General features: G+C 37.3%; 1 protein-coding gene across 7 annotated transcripts in view; it reads right to left on the reverse strand.

Annotated features, from left to right (window-relative positions):
- ERC2 (ELKS/RAB6-interacting/CAST family member 2) overlaps positions 1-21989 on the reverse strand; it is a 510348-nt gene that overhangs the window by 268211 nt on the left and 220148 nt on the right. For 6 of the 7 annotated variants that reach the window (XR_012589289.1, XR_012589291.1, XR_012589290.1 and 3 more), the window contains exons 15-16: positions 17783-17794; positions 2958-3093 (exon numbers count right to left, since the gene is read on the reverse strand). Coding sequence is in view for 2 of the 7 variants with exons in the window: in XM_074602406.1 (XP_074458507.1) it covers positions 2958-3093; positions 17783-17794 (148 nt within the window). In the remaining 5 variants the exon portion in view is untranslated. The remainder of the gene's footprint in view (positions 1-2957; positions 3094-17782; positions 17795-21989) is intronic. The other variant, XR_012589293.1, reaches the window with a different exon arrangement.

A 21989-nucleotide genomic window follows, 5' to 3' on the forward strand; every position in this document is an offset into this window, starting at 1 on the left:
AGTACTTCTGCAAAAGGGATTGAGACTTGCCTGGAATAAATGTAATTCAACTAGTCTAACTGCTCTTGAGTTCTCAGCTGAGCTCATCAGAGCTAGCCAACAAATATAATCATTACATCAGGCCAGAGAATTTTCGGATATACTTTCCCCTAACAGCTCAGTACATCCTTCACAAAGGTAACAAGTACACTATAGACACGAGCTCTATAAATGCCTAGAACAGAGGGTGTTTCTACTAAACGCAGTAGAAGGTATTATAAACAGTAACAAGAAAAGGTGGTCAGATCCTCACGGTTCACTAAGACGTTAATTCAATATTTATTGGAATACCAATTAATTTTATTTTTAATTAGCAGATGTGTAGTACTCCCAGAAACTTGTTTTTCAAAGTATATCTTATATCTCGCACCACGTGTCTCCCCACAAATCCTGCCTCACTTAAATCCTTAGATCACTACTGTTATAACATTTTATTAACTCTACATATTATTTATAAACTGAAATTTAACATAAAGAGTGATCAAGTATTCTACTCTGTCAGATCATTCATTATCCCAATTTGAATTCTGTATATGTTCACATCACTAGGAAAACTTCAGTTTATATTTTGCTTCCCGGGGAAAGTATTGTACCCTTGGGTTGTAGGAAAGAAAATAAATTTACCTACACGTAGTGCATTATATGTATCCTTCTGAACACAGGAATAAGTAAGTTCAAATCCAGAACATTCGCAAGTGTAGCTTATGCCAGAGAAGGCAGGATCAGCTGTACCAGCACCACAGACAACCAGTCCTCACGTCCTCCTGTTCTTGCAGCTACTGGAGGAAGAGCTGGGGAGTGCAAAGCACCTACTGGTAGGCACCAGCAGCCGGGATCCTCTCTTTTCCACTTTCCCAGCAGCTCAGCAAGTGTAGGATGGGCCACAACACATACGTACATTACTGAAAGTAATATGTTGAAGTACACAATATTAAAATATTAACATTTTAAGGCCTAGTAACAGAGAAATAACAGTTCTTAGTTAATTGGTTTTCATAAACTGTTCACAGTGGGTAAATGCTTTATAGCAAGTGAACAGCACAGACGTGCTATACACCAGGCAAGGTTTTTTCTCTCTAAATTCAGGCGATTCAGCCATGCTACTTCCATTTGGTAGACCCTTTCTCGTCACGTGACGTGAAAGCTCCAAGTATAGCAGTTACAACAAAGACCCTAGGAATGACTTCTGTTCTCTAATGATTACACCACTCTGATAGATTTCCAAAATAATACTGAAAAATAAAGTTCTAATATATTCTCTTGACTGAACCACATTAATTACAAGTAGCTGCTGAAAAATGAGATTTAATTTTGATGCAGATTTATGATGCAGAGATTTATATTGTCAGAGCAAATACTCCACAAGTTCTTATTACTATAGCACACGCAGTAGAAGGCATGGTGATGCGATCAGTATGTAATGATCAAGGTTATAAAGTATATATAACACTACACAGATGCATGAATAACGTATCATTCCCTGAACTTGATTCTGACATACAGTTTCACCAACACAAGCCTGAAGAGAGGTGTGGTGCTGATTTCTCTGTTTTGCATAGAGAAAACGGTACCTGAGAAACGCAGTACCATGTGAAGCATGTGAGGGTCAAATTCCATCTACTGGAAATTTTCCAGAAATCCATTATATTATGCAGATCAAGGGAAAATTTTGCACTGTAAATTAGACTTACCTATAAACATTGTGTGTGGAGACATTGATATTGTTGACAGAAATCAGTACTTCATGGTTTTTCATGGTCAGATCTCGGAGAATAATTTTTAAGTCAAGCATCAAACCTGGTTTGTGGCCTTTAATACAAATTCCCTAGTATGTATCATTTAACCAGATCAGCTAATCACCTTTCAAACCTCAACGCCCAAACTCAACAACTTACAAACTGTAGAAATTCTCCTAGAATAAGATTCAAAGTCTACCTTAAATAAAAAACAGATATAGGAGAACCATTTCTTTCCAACTGTAAGAAAGAAGTTACTGATGCAGTAACTGTGCAGTAATGATTGTGAGAGATCTGTCAAATGAGACATCTACAGCTGCCTCCAGTGCTCTCCTATGCTACACCTAAGCACATGAGATTAAAATGATCTTTGCTGAGGATTCTAGATTCACTATTACCCTGTCAGACAATCTATCCTCACCCTTTTAACCCACTACATATGCAGGTACAGAGAGTTAATAAGACCAAATCACCCTCATTAAATGATCTGAGTATGCAACCAGATGATGATATCCCTGCTAATATACAATTTCCCTCCCAGACAGTGGATTTCACGTGAAGAGCTACATATAGAAACATAGAACAGGATGTAGCTCGTGGGTCTCAAATGTTGTTGCGTTCAATCTCCACGCTGGAAAACACGGCACAATTTCTGTTATACAATTGAATACCCTTGAAAAAATAAATTGTATTTTACAAAGCTGATCACCCAGATATGTCCAGTTTAAAAAAAGGAAAAAAAAAAGAAAAAAGGAAAAAAAAATCACCGCACGCTACCATTTGATAGTCAAACATGCTGAGCATTCATAACCACACTATATCCCCTCACTATAGCTTGTGGATATAACGCTGTGAATAGCACAGAAATAGAAAGGATATCCAGAAAGGATAATTATCCTTCTATTTTCTGACTCTCTTCAAAACAAGCTATAAAGACCTATTTGCCTTTAAATAAGTAAAATACAGTCCTTGTGAGGAGAGGGCTTCAAATTCTATTATTTTTTCCTCACTCTAAATATTTCATGAATGCATCCGAAGTCAGTAGTGCATCCTCCGGCAGGAAGGGAGAGAGCTATCAGCTCTTTGTGGGAAGAAATTCATTATACATCCTGGAAGACATACAGTGAAACAGAAGTGTAATTTCTTTGATGGTTTTAAAACACAACTGAAAAATGAACTCACTTGTAAATGTTGAGAGTTGTCAGTCATATTGTCCTCTCGCCTACGAACTTCTTCCAACAACTGCGCATTCTTCTTTTTCTCCATTTGCTGATTGTGCTTCAGATTGGCAACCTTCTTGTTCTGGTCCTTCATATGTCTAAGGATTGTATACACACAGGCACTGGTGTTAATGACTGCAACCACTTCTTTTTGTCTATAAATTGACTTGTGACTATGACACAGGACATCAATTCTCCAGCTACAAGTATTCCAATCATCAGATGTAAACAATAAAACTTCATCTTGTTTTCAAGACGGCATATCAAAACAGCTTTAATACCATCAGATTATACAATGATAAAGCAATTTTTTGGGCCTACAAGTTTTTTTTTTTCTTTTTTATCATTTGGTCACAAATATACATGTTCTAAGCACTATGATACATGTTCTAAGCAGAAAAATTGTTGTAACAGAGGGAGATTATCCAACAATCCTTACACGCTCAGTGAGTTCAGGAACAATTTTAATGGGTGCTTTAAGTAGCATTAATTTCAAAGGAAGCAGAAGGTGAAGGTGATGACTAATGTATGTTGTGAAATTCTATTTTTAAAAACCTGGACTATAAATACAACGTTTCTGAGGATTAAAGTGTGATGGGGTAGAAGGTCACTTCATAAACATGCCATGAAGAATAAAGGATGCCTTTACAAATAGCTTCATACATGACAAAACCGCTACATTTCTATCTTTTTTAATGAGACTTCTTTCTACAAAAGACTATCAACAAACAGAGTTATGAGTAACTTCTAACAAAAATGAACAATCTTTACCACTGTTATAGACTTTCTTTTGTTAAGACTGTACTCAAGTAAAAAAAAAAAAATTTTTTTTAATTGTTTCATTGTTTAATTATGTTTTGCTGTGGATCTTATTCATTAAGTTACCAGAAGCTTTCCTGATTCTGATACTTAGCACACAACCTTTTACGAAAGAAGGCGAGCTAATTTTGCCTGGCAGGCACTGAAAAAAATATCCTTCCAGTAATGCTTTCTACCTGCTTGGATTCTTAGATAGTATTTTCCCAACTTTCTTTGACTTTGAGGAATTTGCTCCCTTTTATCTATATAAAAATAAAGTCATGTGCAAATTCCTAATGAGATCTACGCACTAATCCTATTTTGGCAAATGAAGAGAATATTATTCAATGCCCCAAAGGATCACTGAAAATGTCTCTGTTGCCTCCACATTAGAATTTTCAGAAAAAAAAAAGTTATAGAATACATTTTTTGCAGTGATTTTATTATGCTAAGGAAACTAGGTCATTTCATATTTACTTTTATCACTGGTTTCTTTGTCCTACCACTGTTTTTTTACTACTTATTGATACTGAAAAAGTAACAATTAATCTCTAATCAATAAATGTTGCCATGGTATAAAAAATTTTTAGAAGACGCTCCATATACAAATTTGTAGGTACAGTACCTAACTGTAGAAAACTACATACGTAACTTAGAAAATCTATTATTACTAAAAAAGTAACTTCAACTTCCCTAGAAAAATAAAAGTAGGTACCCCTAATTCAAATAAAAATCTTTGCTTTCTAAAAGAATCTACATCAAGCTCACAGATAATTTTTTAAAGACAAGTATGAATTCAAGTATGAATTCCTCTATTTGAAAAATAGATTTATTCTATAGTTGTTTTCAAGAGTTTGCATCAGCTTGTTAAGGCACAAAAAGATAGAACAGCCTAACTCTTCATCTGTTTCCAGCATTTGTCTTTTGCACTCGTTTTTTAATGTTGGAAATAAAATTTGTAAAGACTGTACATACCATAAAGCTAAAAGAATCCCCAACAAGACATTGCCACCAGAAAATAGAACAGTTTCAGAAACAAAATGCAACAACACAACAGAAGCCATCCTCTTTGGTTTTTTTAGTACAATCATTTCTATGTTACACAAAGCATAGAAATGGAAGATGAAGAGCTGAGCTTCTCTAGGTTGAACGAACTCTAGTCAGCAGTTCGCATTTTGTGGTGCTAGAGACTTTGAGACCTTAGCCTGCATCTTCCTTAAATATTCTCAAATATTTTCTATAGTACCCAGATATAGTTGTAATAAACTATACACCTAAGGCTCCCTCCCCTTTAGCCGTACCTTTACCAAAATGACAAGACTCCTAAGAAACAACACTTTTTTCCCATCCCATTAAGAGACCATCAGTACAGCGATCCAGCTGTCTTTTGGGAGATTTTTGGCATCATGCTTAAATCCCTAAATTAAGTTCACGTGAGCACAAAAAAATACACTACATGATGGTCAGAAGAAACCTGCCTACATGAGACCTACCTCAATAGGCCTGGAAGTATAGCATAAATCACCAGTATTTTATCGTAGTGTTGTAAAAAAGGTTAATTTTCTGAAAAACACAACAGTCTGCCACAGCTAAGCAATAATAAGCAAGCAACGCGACAGTGCTAAGAACAGCAGGGATATTTCTGTCAAAGTTACACTGACAGATTAATAAAAAAAACAACCAGAAATTGTATGTTCCAGTTTAAACTTGTTTCTAGGTCTTAAAAAATATAATGGGTTTAGCTACTGAGTTGGCCTTTTTTAACTAAATTTGAGATTGATGCCCTTTGTCTTTCTAAATCAAGTATTCCAATATACATTAGATGCTCAGTGCGGCTCCAAGTGAAAATCAATTTGCTTTCAGGGGTCCATGTCGCATAAGTGTAAGCATAGACCTAATCAGCATAAACCAAAAATGAATATTAGGAAAAATGACTTTCACAACTTCATATATAAATGTGGTATTTGGCAGAAATTTTGGTGGTGTAATATGACTTTGTGCTGTTAAAATGTAAAATAGTTTTCAATCTAATGCTGAGTAAGCGATAAATTAATTTATATTTAATCTCCATAAGACCTGCTATTTTATGCCAATGCTAACTGCTTCTTTCATCACTCTTCCCTCTCACAACTTCCCATTTCAGTTTCTGTCTAATGCCACACTGAAAAGTAGAACACGGTAAAGCTGCAAAGGAAAACATCTGGTGCCTGTGATATGCAAAATCTTGAAGCGTAGGAAATAAAAGAAAGCTGTGTCGTAGCCCCTCTTTCTTCCACAACTGACTACATGCCTATGGAAATGAAAAGAAAATACTACAGTTGAAAAGCCTAGCTGACTGGTTTTCGTTTAGGCCTGCATTAAAGGTACAGAAGGAGTTCAATAGAAGAAATAAATATTAGAACACATTCACAAACATTTTTTTTATTTTATTTTTAACAGCAAATATATCAGTATTCAGTATTTTCTTTGAGTACGCTTGCACTGGTATTTTTTCACATGGCTCTTGTTTCTAAAACACTTTTGAATAAAACGGAAGATTAGGATAAGTAAAGATTATGCATGAGAAATAGAAAAATATTTGGGAACAGTACACAATCAGCACCAAATATCATATGCCATTACCATATAGGATATAAAATATCCACATAGTTTACTAGTAGCTATGCTGATATGCATAGTCGAGTCTACATTATTCTTTATCCTGAGGAATTAGTTTCATGTGTTCTGCCACGCTGTTTCAATTTAAAGCTGTAAGACCACAAAATTCATTAAACAGAATAAAATAAATAATAAAAAAAAAACCAAACCAAAAACCTGTTTAAGGTGTATGTCTTCAGAATCTGAAAAGTAGGCTGCAGGGGTCTGGGTAGTAGAATTGATCTTACCATCACCTATTAATCATATTCTGGTAGTAAAATACATGCAATAGTATTATTTGTTTGATAGTCTAACTGCCCCAAAGCAGTAAGATGGAATCCACAGCTTTCTGACTTCCCACATTGTTATAGTTCATTTTGAAGTTGGGGGTCTGTTATCTCATAGTGAGCTAAATTCTTCAGCCACTGCGCTAGGCATCACTGTCATCGCAAACCAGTCATTATGGAATACCAGGCTGTGTTTGTAATTTTAGAAACTTCACACACCTGGAAAGCCAGTCATCAAACGAGCCTAAAGCACCCAAGCCCAGAGCACACTGAAGTGGTGCCAACGCCTCGTCTGGCTTAAAGAAATGATGTTCTGAGCTTATAACATTTAAGAAGGAAAAGTCTAAGCGTAGATGACTAACACCTTACACAGATGCTTAATCTTGGACAAACATTAAAATGGCTGGTTAATGACACTTTTTCAGATAACAAATTTAAATTTCTACTTGTGTTCCTATGGTTATAGGCAGTCAGTAATTGTCATAAAACATCTAGCAGCTTCATCCATGGACAAAAAAAGAATTTGGAGTGGAGCTATGCTGTCTTCAAAATGGAGCTAGAATGTAAGCACATCGTCAACAGTTTAAGAAAAAAAAAATAGTTAGAAACTGAAGGACTTCATGGGCATCTTCCAACTCGTTTGATCATTCCGTATGGAGAAGCAGTATCCAGCAAACACCCATGAACATAAATACTAGGTGACAATGGTACTGGAATTTAGTAAAGAAGAGATGAAGAACACCAGACATAAGAACAAATTCTAAATAAAATTTGATTCTTCCAGTACATTACACATTGTTTCATTCCTAATGAAGAGAAAAAGGCTACATAAAGTAACGTACTTCTCTAGAAACTACCTTACTGCATATTAAACTGAGTTTATGCATTTTTTTAAACCTAGATCAAGCCATTGCTCTGAACTGTAAATACACAGTAGCCTGTAGCTATGCTGCTCCGTTAAAAATTAGCCAGTCATAATTCCCATTCCTCTTCCTGAGTCTTTCTGATATGGGATAATTTTCCATAATCTTTCTCAACACACAGAACGCTCCACAGCCATTAATTTACACCTCAACTGGGCACTAGACTTCAAATGAGGTATCTAAACCACAGCAACGCCTACATCAGTTTTCCTCAGCATCCAACAACTTCTGCAGAAAAACGGGCTCAGACCACCAAGACAGGAATCCATAGACTCCAACAGCTCTGATTTCTGATACTGCTGAAGAACCATCAAACTATGATTGCTAAATATTTAGGTACGCTTAGTATATCATAGATCTGAACAAGAGAAAAAATTCTTATATGGCCCTCCAGCTTTGTCTCTTATGAAGTCCGGACCAAAGAAGAGCCCCTTAATTTTGCTGTGCAAACAGCAAGATGCCCTTACACCAACGACACTAGCTATTCATTCTATTTAATTTTTTAAATTGAAACGTCTTGTTAAGAAATAGACATCAGTGCGATGGAGACAAAGACCATTGATCAGCAGAAAGACAGATGTCAAAACAGTAGCAGCACTTAGTTCTTGCTAGTATGACAATCACTAATTACGACGACTTCATTTAACCATGTTCCTTTGTGGTTTCTTCTTGTTCTTCCAGAATAGCATACAAACTGATCTCACAGTTCTAACCAGAGTACATTTAATTCCTTCAGTTCAACTTTTTAAGACAAATATTAACATTTAGTTTCTGCATATATGTGAGTATCTTTCAGAGTTCATTTTACAGTAGCACGTAACTGTTGTCTAAACTCCAATGCTTTAATCTCTGATAGTTACAGAAAATCACACTATTTCATTAAATTCCCAGATTTAATTAGCCACCTGGGTATCTTGGCCAAAAAGTTGGTAATGTCAGCCAAAAATAAGTGTTACGTGCTTAGGATAGTCTTCACTCTATTTCATAAAGATTTTTTTTCCTCAAAGCATCCAAAAAATGCAGACATGTAAAATAGTCCCAAGGGCAAAATCTCTAACATTCTCTAAAAAATATGTCCCTGTAATAATTTTCATCACATTGAACAGCATTACAATGGGACCAGCTATCTGAAAGTCAATCAAAAAAATTCTGCAGTATGCTAGGAACCTGTACTCCTCAACAAATAAAAAAAAGAAAATCAGAGTGCAATAAATTTACCAAATAATGTTTTCAGGGGGAAAACCAAAACAAAACAAAAAAACTCACCACAACAATTTAGACAAAACAAGTAATTCCTATAAAATAGGAAAGTCTCAAAAATACATTTTAAAATTTAGTCTAGTATACATATTTTAAATAATCAAAAACCGTCACTTGTTGTTCTAGGCATGCACTGAGTAGAATACGATCAACATCATTACTTGAAAAAATTATTTTTAACAGATCATCTCCTTCTCCTTTATGAACAGCCCACACCTTTACAAACAATTCACGTACGCGAGCAATAAAACGAATCTCGACATTTTCCTAGGCACTCTGGATCTCAGTAGCTAGTCATGCAGAAGACCTGATCCTGTAAACCCTGTCCGTGTGAATGCCCATTCCGAGCTACGGCACTTCAGTGAGACTCAGCAGAAACATTCCAACTGTTCAGTTCTCTCTGTCAAAACTGACAGTACGCATAGGTTCCCATTTAATTTATTGAGTCGAGACTGGAAAAACAGCATAAGGGTAATAGTTTAAAATTAAGATCCAACTCCACTGAAATCCATAAGATAGAATTTCCATTAATATGTGAGCAAAGTTAAGTATTGTTTCTGGCATTTTCCTGGAATACAAATGTATTTGTTACTACCAACCTGTAAACCTGAAAAACAAAGATGGGTTAGACTCTAACAAACTATAACCATCTCAAGAGAGATTAAGAGGGTTACTGACAGACACATTCCTGACACAAGGACGCTGCTTATTCACTTACAAGCCTGAGACGGATCTGTCTGGGGAAAAAAAGTATTATTGTGATAAGAAAACCTATATCCACGACAAGCTGAAATTTTGATATGACAAAGAAAATATAACATACTTCAAATAAGCATCATTTTTCTAAAATAAAGCCCTCCTGCTTGACTGCTAAATTCATTTAATAATTTGGACCCTAGTCACCTTAAGATTTATGATATGCTAATAAAAACCTAAGTAGTATCTTCCTGTGCTGTCCTTTGCATTTACAAGAACTTCCAGGTTGTTGTTGGGGTTTTTTTAAGTCCAGATTCTATAACCTAAAGAATTATTAGTGTCCAGAACATCCTTTAAGATTTGGGGGGGGTTCCTTATTCTTTTCTTTTTATTAGCTAATACAATTGTCATGATGATAAAAAATAAAAAATACCTTAAATGCAAAAACAGAAACAATCATTCCGGCCATTAAGAAATTAATTACTTTGAAACGGCCAGCACATTACAGAGCTGAGCTTCAAAATAACTTTTATTCTTTCTCCCTCGATGGCAAAAAATTATATTGGGACTGTCCCTTTTTTTAATGATGTAGATGATGTTCAGAAGCAAGACTGCTGGTACATTCCAGGCCAAATCATTCATCTAGCTTTATGCCCTGATATAAACCGGCAGAGAGTAATGATCATAACCACAGGAAGAAAACATTAAAATTTATTAACATATGAAATAATAACAAGATTTTATTTCATAAGCATTTTGCCTTTTCCCTTGTAAAATTAAATCCACTGACTGCAAAACTACAAAGCCATCTCACCGTTGTACACAATGATTGTTTTCTGTGCGGGCCACTGACTAGCAAACGTGGCACGTTACAGCAACACAGAATGCAAGTAGTTATTAGTGCATTTGTGAAGAGAAAAGGCTTGGTATGTCCCGAGCTGCCCAGAAGAAGAATATTCCCCATTGAAGTAAGGTGTGTCACAACTGCAGTACCAAAAAGGGAAAAAGGACAAACAAAGGTACAAAGCAGCTGCCTGATTCTCCCAATAGACTCTTCAAAACACAGAAAAATGCATCTATGTCGCAGGGCTAAATGCATCAGTGTGAACCGTTTCAGTGGTGCCCTACCGAAACTGATCCACAGCCCACACCAAGTGCACGTTCACCGCTGATACAATACACTCTACCCACAAAACAAGCAACATATGGAGAATGGAGACTAAGAAGATCCCAAAGCTATAATTAAGCAATTTACCACTTCTAATATGTTTCCCCCTCCAGGGTAATTCTTTCATTAGGGTTTTGTCTCTTAGGTTATTCCAACAGTCTGATGACAAAGCTGCTACGAATATCTGTTACTTGGTTAAAAACGGTGCCAAAACTTGTAATACCTTCTCTGCGCAGCCTCTTTATCCCGTTTGATAACACCGTACAATGCACCCCAATTCTGAATATAAGTGGACAGATAATTGTCTGCCTTACGGAGGACGTGGCTCATACTGATTAATGTAGAACTGAAGTATAACACTGGTGTAAATCAGTCAAAAAAATTTCAAAGCTATTACACCATTTTAAAAAATAACATTTCTTCTGCTTTGCTTTGGAAGTCTTTCTGCTTTTAATGTGAAAATTTGATAGACCAACATAAAAAGCTCACAGATTATTACAGACCACTACATAGGCAAATAGGAATAAAATGTTTTGAATGAAGACTTCCTAAGGAGAAAAAAAAAAAAAAAAGAAAAAATCATTCCTTGATTTTTGTTTAGACAGACTCAAAAGAAAAAAATACAATTTTTTCCATGTCTGTTATCACAAAGGCCACATTTTGGAGCGATACTTCATCCCCAAATCCCCAGGGATTTCTTTCTTTGCATGTCTGACTAACCTATTACCATACTATAGAAAATAAATAAATAAATAAAAAGTCCTGTCTCACCTTTGCCCTTCTTGCCCTCACTATTCCAAAGCAGAAAACCTAGAAAATCTGGCTGATCCTACTCCCGCTCTTTTCCTTCTCTCTGCAGAACTGTACTTTCCCCTCTCTACTGCCTGCTGAAAAGAAGGGGCGAGACTTCAACTGCCTGCACTAATTGCCTTTAGAATTGTTTCAACTCCCAAACTGTGTAAAAACATAACCTACCAACCTACAGCTGACCCAGTACACAATTTCACCTTTACAGTGGCGCTACCTGATCCTGTAACTGAAAAAAATATCCCTTCTACAGTGAGATAAATGAGAGTAGCTCAGCTTCCTTAGCATGGCCGATACAACGTGGGATGAGAAGGGGAGTCTGCGTGGATGCCTCCCGAAGAGACAGGAGAACGTTGCCACCCTGGGGCTGGATTGCCCCTGCTGCCAGGAAGGCTAGTAGGGGACACTAAGATCTTCCCTCATGAAATAAGCTTATGACAACGGAGTAAAAGTTTGTTGCTTTTTGGACAAAAGAATTTGGAGGAAGGTAATACTTTCTGGGTAACTTTGGCCAGACCACCCTTATCTTTTGGTAGGCCACTACCATAGGCCACTATTCTGCAATACTGCTCAGAGAATATTATCACAAAAAGTTAATACTGTCATCTCTTACTAAAGAAGAATGCTCGGTCTTTCTGCCATTCGCCTGAAGATGAGACTACAGCAAACTCCATGGCACAACATCTACTCAACAGGAAACCGAGAAGCAGCCTCTGCGTTCTTTCTATCTTGCTCTAAAGGCCTGGAATCAAAATGACCAGAGCAAACAATGGACCAAAAAAAAAACCAAACCACCCAAACCAAACAGTATTTTTAAAATCTCCAAAGAATTTGATTCCCACATTCCTAACTCTCCAGTTGAATGCAAAAATGCTGTAATGCCCAGAGTTACCAATTAAGATAAATGAGTTTTAGTATATTCCATCTTTTAATTACATTCCCAGCTCCTGTTACCAATGGGTTACACAGCTATTCCTGTTTCACTCGAAGGAGCAAGCTTGCAGCCCACGCAGACCTCTACGTCTCTAAATACACAAGGCGATTCTATTGCTGGGTTAAAAAAAAAAAAAAAGCCACAAATTTGAATAATTCTTTCTTCTTCTTTTTCCCCCTTTAAATCTCATTATTTAAAATGTTTGAAGCCTGGTTTAAGATTTCTTAATACTCAGATTATGATAGAGCTTCAGACAATTATTTGCACCACAAAAAAGATGCTGTGCCTTGAGAGAACCAAGAACTCTGCCTGGCAGAAATAAAGCGAGTGTCACAGAAGTCACTGAAACATTTCTCACCTCAAAGACAAAAGCGTGGGAGGAAGGGTTTACCTAACACACAATCTGGGAAGTTTTCCAGAATCTTTGTTTAAGAAGTGTTTAGTCTGACACAGTTCCCGCCAAAGCCCTAGAGAGATGCTAGAAATATCCACAGGAGGATAATGCATGAATGAAAAAGACCTACTAAAATCCTGTTCCAAACTATGGTTCGTATCACTTTGTTTCAACACATATCTGCCTGCAACCACTGACGCCCCGGTACAGTGCCGTGCACTACTGTCTTTCTCAGCACATTCTTACTCGATGACACTTCACATGAACATGTGTGAAATCCGTACCAGAAGACTCATCTGTCACACATCTATCCTGTACACCAAGGATTGTTCTGCATTTTCTTCTGATGTTCTTCTTTTTTAAAAAAGTAAATACTGCTGATGACAGGACACTAGATGAGAAGGATATTTGATCTGATTTAATATGGCAATTGCTTGCTCAGCTATTTTATTAATTGATACCATTAGCGATAACAGAGTAACGGGAAATAGTTTGTTGCCCGATATTTGCAACTAAGGAGTTGCAGTCCTGCTGCTGCTGCATCACGTCCTTTCCAGCTGTTGTCCAGGTAAGCTTTTTTCTTTCTTTTCCTTTAAAAAACAATCAACCCAAACAAACAAAAAACCCTAACAAACAAACCGGAAAAAAACCAACCCAAAAACAAAACCAAAAAGAACCCAGAACAAAACCAAAAAGCCCCACCGACTCCTGACTCTGCCCAGTTATTCTCTGCATCCAACTGCTCCGCAGTATGTCCAACCTCAGCCGGAAAGCAACCAGGACCAAACCTCCTCTGCTGCACTTCATGTTTCATTGCCGTTTCCTTCTGAAGCAAATGTTTTGACTGCAACTCCTGGCTCAACCTAGCAATTCTCAGGATCAATCCAGCCATTCTCATTCAACGTACAAATCAAACTTTCCATGCTTTCACAGTAACCTCTTCAGCCCTCCAAATAAATCAGGTACGCTTTGTATGAGTTCTTGTTTTGGCATACTAACTTCCCCTTATTATAAATTCAGATCAGAGCATTTCAAGCCAGTCACGATCACGTTGCCCAGGCATGTTGATCCTGCATTATGGAAGCAAACAATACGAGTGGAAGAAGTGGTTCCACCAACCAATTCCTAAATTTAGTTCCCCTGTCTCTTTTCAGTCACAGCTTTTGGAGGGTAAGCTGCGCTATCTCACAATGATTCTTCACACCCACACCCACCCCTCTGCTGTGCACAAGGATTCCTGACAGCGTTGCACCCGGGCGGTTGCCACGCTCCCCAGAAGGGTGCTGTACGGCTTCTTTATTCACACTTCCAAGAGTAAAGAAATACGCTCTGTGGGTCTTCGCCCCAGGGAAAACCAGGGGAAGCAGCAGGTCTAGCGCAGCGTAAGAAACACTGCTCTGTCTTGCGATTAGTAACCGTGAAATGGAAACAGCAGCAACACCGAACTGTTGTGTCCGGTCCAACCCCATCCAAAGTGGCTATTTTTCCTTCAGAGATAGGGAGCTCTCTTCTCCTCCTTTCCACTTTACTCTGCATATCCATTTACTTCCACAGAGCAGTTATACTCCAAATCAAAACCAAAAAAAACCACAAGAGAAATTACAAAACATCCTTCCTTATTTAAAGAATCAATTTCTAGTTGTCTCAGAAATTATTCCTTTAACCTCTGCATGTCTTTAAGCAAACTGAGAGGGCAGAGTATAGAACTGAGCAGACAGGCTCAGGCGCGAGTGGGATAAAAATGAACAACAATGTGTTATCCTGTTCCAGGGACTCCTTTGTATCTTTTTATTATTTATCACAATGATTTCTGCTTATTTTGTAATATATTATTATTTTACTTTTTTTTTAATACAGCAGAGTTCCGAGGAAGTCAACTTTCTTCTTCACTATTTCTTAAATATAATGAAACGTAAATGCGCATAAATTCAAAACCACACTTGCAATCAGATAAATCTAAATAATCTCATCTCAAATCTTCATCTCTTTCAAAATGCTCACGTTAAAGTGTTCATAATGCTAAAATGTTCATTCCGTATACATAGCAAACAGACCAAACCAGAAAGACGTGACAACAATCTGCCTGTTATCCGATGTGACAACTGTGTTTCTCACTCAGAATAACCAGGCTCTCGGAGAGTAATGTATATCACAGATTCTCTCAGTTTTCATTAGTACACTATCTCAATTTCTCCAGGGAAATTATCTTTGAACAACATATCACTCTGCCCTTGAAACCATCAAACTGACATTTGACAAAACTGTGGAAGGCTCGTAAGTTAAATTTAAAACTCCGGTAAACCTTGCTTTGCACAACACATGGGGCTGTAGCCTCCCACGCAAACAATCAGGAAGGCCAACACCAGAGGCTGGTGGGAAAACTTCTAGCACTGATCAGTATATTATACATGGAAAAAATTTCCGTCTTCTCTTTATCCGCAGCCGGAAAAGTAACCTGTACCCTAAATGGAAAAAAAAATTACTGTACTGATTCTTGTGCTCAGAGTATTTTTTATTGTATAAGTAGATGCACGTGGGGGTAAGGGGTTATGCCAATGTATTCAAGTTCCTCGATTGCCATCAGTATCAACAGCCCATCGTGTTATTAAACAGACGCAGCATTTTTCTAATCATTCTAACCCCATATAAATGCGGATTAATAAAACGACAGCTAAAAACATATTGATTAGCAGAAATTAAAGAAATTAATAGATCTGCTTCTTAAATTAAGTTTTGACCTTAATGACGATTCAAGCTGCTAAAACTTAACACTTCACTGAAATCCCCCAGTAAAGTCTAATCATAGACTACAACTCATCGAGGACTCTAGGGATAAAAGTTGGCAGGGTTATGAGGACAGTTTGCTTCAGCAAGGTCAGCTGGTTTTTTAGGTCAATAAAACATAACAGAAATTGCAACTCCAACTGCTGAACAAATGTTTCTGCATACCAATCATTGAATTCCAGTGAACTCAACCATAATGACAAACGCGTAGCATAATACCTTTCTTTAAGCTCTCTCTGGCAAGAGAGATTTTTCAATCAATGTTGAGTATGTTCTGATAGAAATGCCGGAGTGGTCATACTCAGACCATAAATTCATCACAGCCAACTCCAGAGTAAATGCTTTTCATTAATTTCTGGAAGAAAGAAAGATTCTGAAAATAAATTGTTTAAGTATTTTTATAATTCAGGTGTAGTAACTATCCAATCAAGCACGTTAGAATGGGCTTGTAGTAGAAAATAAAAAGAAAGTGTTTCTCTGATTTGTTACTGCAAAAAATAATTTCTGAAAAAAAAATTTCCATCTGGAAAGTAACTTGCGATTGCAATGTGCATTAAAGCACATCAGGAAAAAAAACAAACCTCATCTTGTCAGTCTTTTCATAATGAGCCGTCTCTTGCCACACAGTTCCAAGGCTTCCACGTCAGAAACGCCTCTGACACATCTGAACCGTGCAAAGTGAACTGTGCTTGGTTTTGAGACTAAGGCACCAGAGCTCTCCCAAACTGGCAAGCGCTGCTTCCATATGAATAGAGAACAATGCTGCGCACAAAGTATACATCCACATCAAAATTCTGAAACTTCAGATCTGAACATACGTGATGTCAACTGTGCTGCATGGCAACCTGATACCTGGAACCATATCTGCAAATGCCAACTTTTGGTACCCGAAATCCAGCTGGGAAGTCTTTGCAGTATACACCCTCCTTTATACTCCAGCCCCATTGATCTATGAAGAAGTAAACACTTTCTACCTTTATAATGATTGAAAACCAGGTCTGTTCCTGCCTAAAGCCGAGCTCTTTCAGTACGGGAAACAAAACTTTGTGCGAGTTTCAATCGCCAATTTCAGAAATTGAAAAATAAGGGATGAGCTTCAGCATATAGAACGGTCTTAAATACTTCTCACAGGAAAAGGGGAGAAAAAAAAAAAAAGCCACACTGAAACAAATGGGGAAAGGAAGAAGGAGATGAACCTGTAGTCCAAATCATATAAAGTTATTTGTTTCTAAAATAACAAGTAGATGTTTTAAGACTTCACTAATTTACACTTCACAGCCATTCATAAGCATGAGAAAGAAAAATTACCATCAGGGCCTACGAAGAGAAAAAAAAACTGTTGATGATCAATTTGTACTTTTAACAAGCACCACAAGACATAATACTTGATCAGATGAGAAGATTACTCCAAAAAAGTAGAGGAGTACAAACCCTACCTAAACTAATCTAAAACCTGGAAGAAAGAAAAACGTGCACCTGACGAGATGATGCCATACACAAACACAGCATATAATAGTACACGTACATACACCTCCCTCGCAGTTACGTTCTGGTCCAGAGTCTGGCCAGCACAAACAGCTAAAATTTTCCGAACCAGAAGCTGAACCACTCCAACACATCCTATTATTTTTTGCAATAATGGTAAAAGTGGTGGCAGTAAAGTATTAAGAATAAGTCTTTGATCTTCAGTATGAATCTCTCTGTATATTATTGGTATTGCTTGATCTATTACCTACTGGGTTGGGTTGTCTACCAAGAAGTTATTCCCAATGTTGAACCCGCTATGCAAAGATAATAAAAGTAAAACTGAAAGAAGAAAAAAAATCTTCACACGAAACAACATATGAATTTAATATGTTGTTAATAAACATTTTTTTCTTACAGACTTTTGACAAAAGCATTCATTTAGTGCAAAGTTTCTGATCTAGAAATGGAATGACCAAAAACTTCACAATGGGGACAAGCTGAATAAAAACAAAATCCAAAAAGACACAAACAGAAGTTATTAATATGGAATCAAAATGGCCAAATAAATGAAGCATCAATGAAAACCTTCATTGCGGAAGGAGCAGTTAAATAGGAGAGCAGAAAATACTGACCTGGAAGTCAAGCTGGTTGGAGCAGGGATGAAAGCAGCAGTTTGGAGAAAAACAGATAGGGAGGAAGACAGCAAAAGAGAATAAAGGGAGGAACACATTAGTTCTGTAAAAATATAACAAGCAGATGTTATATCAGCAGATTTTTTTAAAACAAAAAAGAAAAGGAAAGGCAAGGGGGAAAGCGAGAAGTAAAATAAAATTTCTGTAGCAGTATATCCTTGCTGTGCACTGAATAAAACAGAAATTTTAAAGTAAAATGGCACCTTGTCATTTGTGGACTGTAAAAGCCCATCCATATTTATACCCGTCTAAATGTATACACGTACTGAATGGAACAAATAACTTAGGTGGGTATCGGCAGTGTCTGCTGCCACACAATGTCTCATCGTATATCACAAAATTTTTGAACCAACATAGGCTTGATGACCCACGTTCAAGTCTTCCCATGAAAGCTCAAACAGCTAAACAATGTGGCAGCTTGTTCAAAGACAGCATTTAGAAGTTCCCGAAGCACCGTACCTAGTAATCCAAGACAGAGATTTGCCCCCTCCGGGAAATACAGCCTCTTCTAAAGCTGACGGCAATTTTTTCCTTCAGTCCGAAGAATAAGGTTAGTACTTCATCACTGAAAATACTCTGATGCTTGATAACTTATTTGTTAAAAAAATACCTAACGTGCCATTTCAATTAAGTAAGACAAAAAAAATTCCTACCTGACAGGCAGCTAGACTAATCCTTAAAGCTGTCACCAGTGCACACCTTTTCTTTCACTTACGAAAGGGAAATTTTTTAAAAGCCAAAAAAACCACTTTTTTTTTTTTAAACACAATAATTCTGTCTGCTAATGTTTTGTCATTTATGCAATAAATTGTCAGGGCTGTGTGGACTTACTTTAATCAGAATTCAAATGCAAATGAATTCAGAATTAATTAACCGTAGGCTGAACACCCCAAGAGCTTAAATGCACATCGATAGTTTTATCACCCAAAACTTAGAACTGCAAAGTGGGTACAAAAACCAAACAGCTTGTTTAAAAGCAAACTGCTTTTGTCTGATAGCTAGCACAGTATTTTTAAATGAACGTTATATTGTTGTAAGCTTTGCTGAGAAGCCAGGCTCCACCAAGCAAATGCCCAACCATCGAACATACCACTGGAGAAAGGCAGGTCCAAGGTTTTGCATTCTACACTGCGTTCTCATCGCTTCACCGTCAAGCTACAGCACTTCGCTCCTAAACCATCAGCAGTCTGGTTAGGATTACAATATTCATCCTGTAGCAGACAGGTCAGTTGACAGCCTCCTCTCTTGAAGAAGGTAGGTAGCACGCTAGTCCTGCTCTGTCCTTTATTACCAGCCTTTGCCCAAACTCCTTCTGGCTCCTTGGGGATGACTAAAGTGAAGAGCCCACTGTGTCCTGAATTGCGTTTGGCAGCTTGAGGGGCAGTCTGGTCTCTCCAGCAAGGGCACTCAAAGCAATTGATGACAATGGATTTTTAAATATGGCTTGCCTGAGAAAGTAATTATTAATCTAGCTCTTTTCCTCCAAATACGCCACTTCCCTACATGGAATTTGTCTTCCCATTAAAAGAGGTTCCAGACAACGGCCGGAATGTTATTTACAGTGTCAGGACCCATGAGCAAGGGCAGCCTTTCTGCTCCTTTTTCATCCTCAGCTTCACACGTGCCCGTACAGCGTCCTTCTTTCTCCCAGTGGTTGTGATTTGCTCCAGAGGTCACAATGCAGGCAATAGGAAACCTGCATTTCTTACATTCTGAGAGCGCTTAGTTGCAGTTCTCGCCCCTAAGAAACCACTCAATATAAGCAACGTGTTTGCATAGATATTTATGGAATGTTAAGTAAGGTAAAATTAACACAGAAATGACATGCACACAGGTTGCTAACAGCACACTATTCCTGTAAGAGCACAAGACTGAGGAATAATCTGGTTCCCAGGACTGAAATTGTGCATGCAACTGCAGGCAGCCACACCTCAATCAGGTGCAGAAATTTATCAAGCCGCATCTTAAAACCAGTTAGGTTTCTCATCCCCTTCGTTTCTTTTAGAAAGCACCTTCATTCCTTTGAGAATGAGAAAATGTTTTCTTCCTTTCTTTCTCTTTTCAGCCTAAATTTATTAATGGATAATTTATATCCATTGTATTACGTGGCAACACTCTTTTACTAAAATCACTCTTCTTTCACCGCAGTGCTTACCGCTTCACGTATTTACAGAAAACAAGCATCCCTACCGAGCCTGTGTGTTGCCAGAGAAAAAAACAGTTGTTTCGACTCCTCCCGTGACACGAGCGCCCCGCTCCCTGCCTACCCCACAGCCCTCTCTGCACCTGTTGCCAGCTTTAATTCAACCTTCTCGAAAATGACTGATGAGAAGTACACAGCGGAGCGTTCCATGTGGAGTCCTGCTAGCGCTTGATGACGTTAATACCTTCCTATCCTTACTGCAAACATTTATTCTGACATGCCAGGACTCACACCTCATTATTTAGATGGCTGCTTCATTATTTAGATGGCTCATAATGACACTGTCATAAGCAAATTCCCCCAATCTTTCTCTTCTGAAACTGTATCGAGGATCGTCCTTAGCGTACAGCACGCAGTCTTACTGGTCCTAATTTCACAATCATGCATTTTGTACTATTGCATTTCACTTGATTTCATGATTCAAACTCCCTAGCACACTTCATAAATACACTTTTTATTCTAACACCGTTAATAGAAGCATCAAACGATATGCTCCTTCCATCCTGACAGTTCCTTTCCAGTCGCAGTCCCTTTGGCTAGGCCCTTCACCTTAAAATTTAAGCTGATCACTATCTTACCCAGTTTCAGCTACATTACCAAAAAAAACCCCAAACCAAACCAAAAATCCACACCACATTTCCTTTGTCAAGAAGACCAAAGAAAAACATCCAGCTAAGGTTACCAAAGGTACATTATGCTGGGATATATTGCATTTAATTTTAACCTGTGCTTATTATAAACATATTAATAATGAAACATGTAATAAAAGTTATCAAGCAGCTTTAGTATAGGAGGAGGAATTGGTTCTCCGATGTAGCAATAAGAAGTTATAAAACACAAAATGAATATATATACAATTAAGAAACAGACCAACACGTTCGTATACATGAGGACTAGCATGAGTCATGAATCGTAAGTGATGCAAATCAGAAGCGTGATCGTTTCTGAAGCAAGAAAATCGCATTAAAACCAAAAGAATTATCATTCATATGAAATCTTCAGGATTATTAATAATGTTCAGCTGCCAAATAGCATACATTTATAAATTCAATTGCCCATATCTTGAAGCAGATATTTCTGCCCTTGGGTATTTGACGCTTTCTGTGTCAATACTTTCTGATAAATAGTAGAACATTAGTATTCATCATCTTGTCTTAATTCTTATTTGAATTTGTAAATTATAACTTTGTTACAAATGTTTGTACTTTTCAAGATGATTTACACAAGTACACCTCATTATGCTGATGAATTTATATGTGAGTATGATAAATATTGTGAAGACACCATAGCTTGCAGTACTCTAGATTGTCACTCTCAGAAATTTATGTTTGTAAATTTTGAGAATTTATGTTGTTGCAATTATCTTGCAATGCAAAGATGTTGGCATAGCAGTGAGCACGGATCCCAGCAAGCCATTAACCAACAAATATGTTTCAAAAGAGCATTTGTTTTCCTAAAACACCCCAGAGAAGCCCTTGCATCTGAAGTTAGGGGAAATGTTGAAGATACGTGGTTTCCGATTAAAAAAAAAAAAAAAAAAAAAAAAAAAGGAGAAAAGTAAGGAGAGAAAATAGCAACCTAGAGCACATTACATGAATTACAAAACAGCAGGACGAGAAGGAAAGAACATTTTCAAATATGCTTCTGTTAAAGTTGCAGTCATTTTTGCAATGCTTTATTCCCATAAAGTGGGTAAACTGAGCTTTGGCTCCACCTCTTCCCTTCAATAATGAGCCAATCAAGTAGTCATTACAAGCAGAAAAACTAGTAGCACTTCATAAAATGTTACATCAATTTACACTCCACCCACCCCCTAGAAAGGGGAATTTCAACATCAAAGTTCCTTCTCTAGGGACACCAACAGGTGGCACAGTTATATACACATTTAGATCTTCCGGCCAATATTTTTAGAAAATAAGGAAGAGGGAGAGAAAATAAATTAAA

Source organism: Larus michahellis, chromosome 10 (genome assembly GCF_964199755.1).
Source record: "Larus michahellis chromosome 10, bLarMic1.1, whole genome shotgun sequence".
Classification (NCBI taxonomy): Eukaryota; Metazoa; Chordata; class Aves; order Charadriiformes; family Laridae; genus Larus; species Larus michahellis.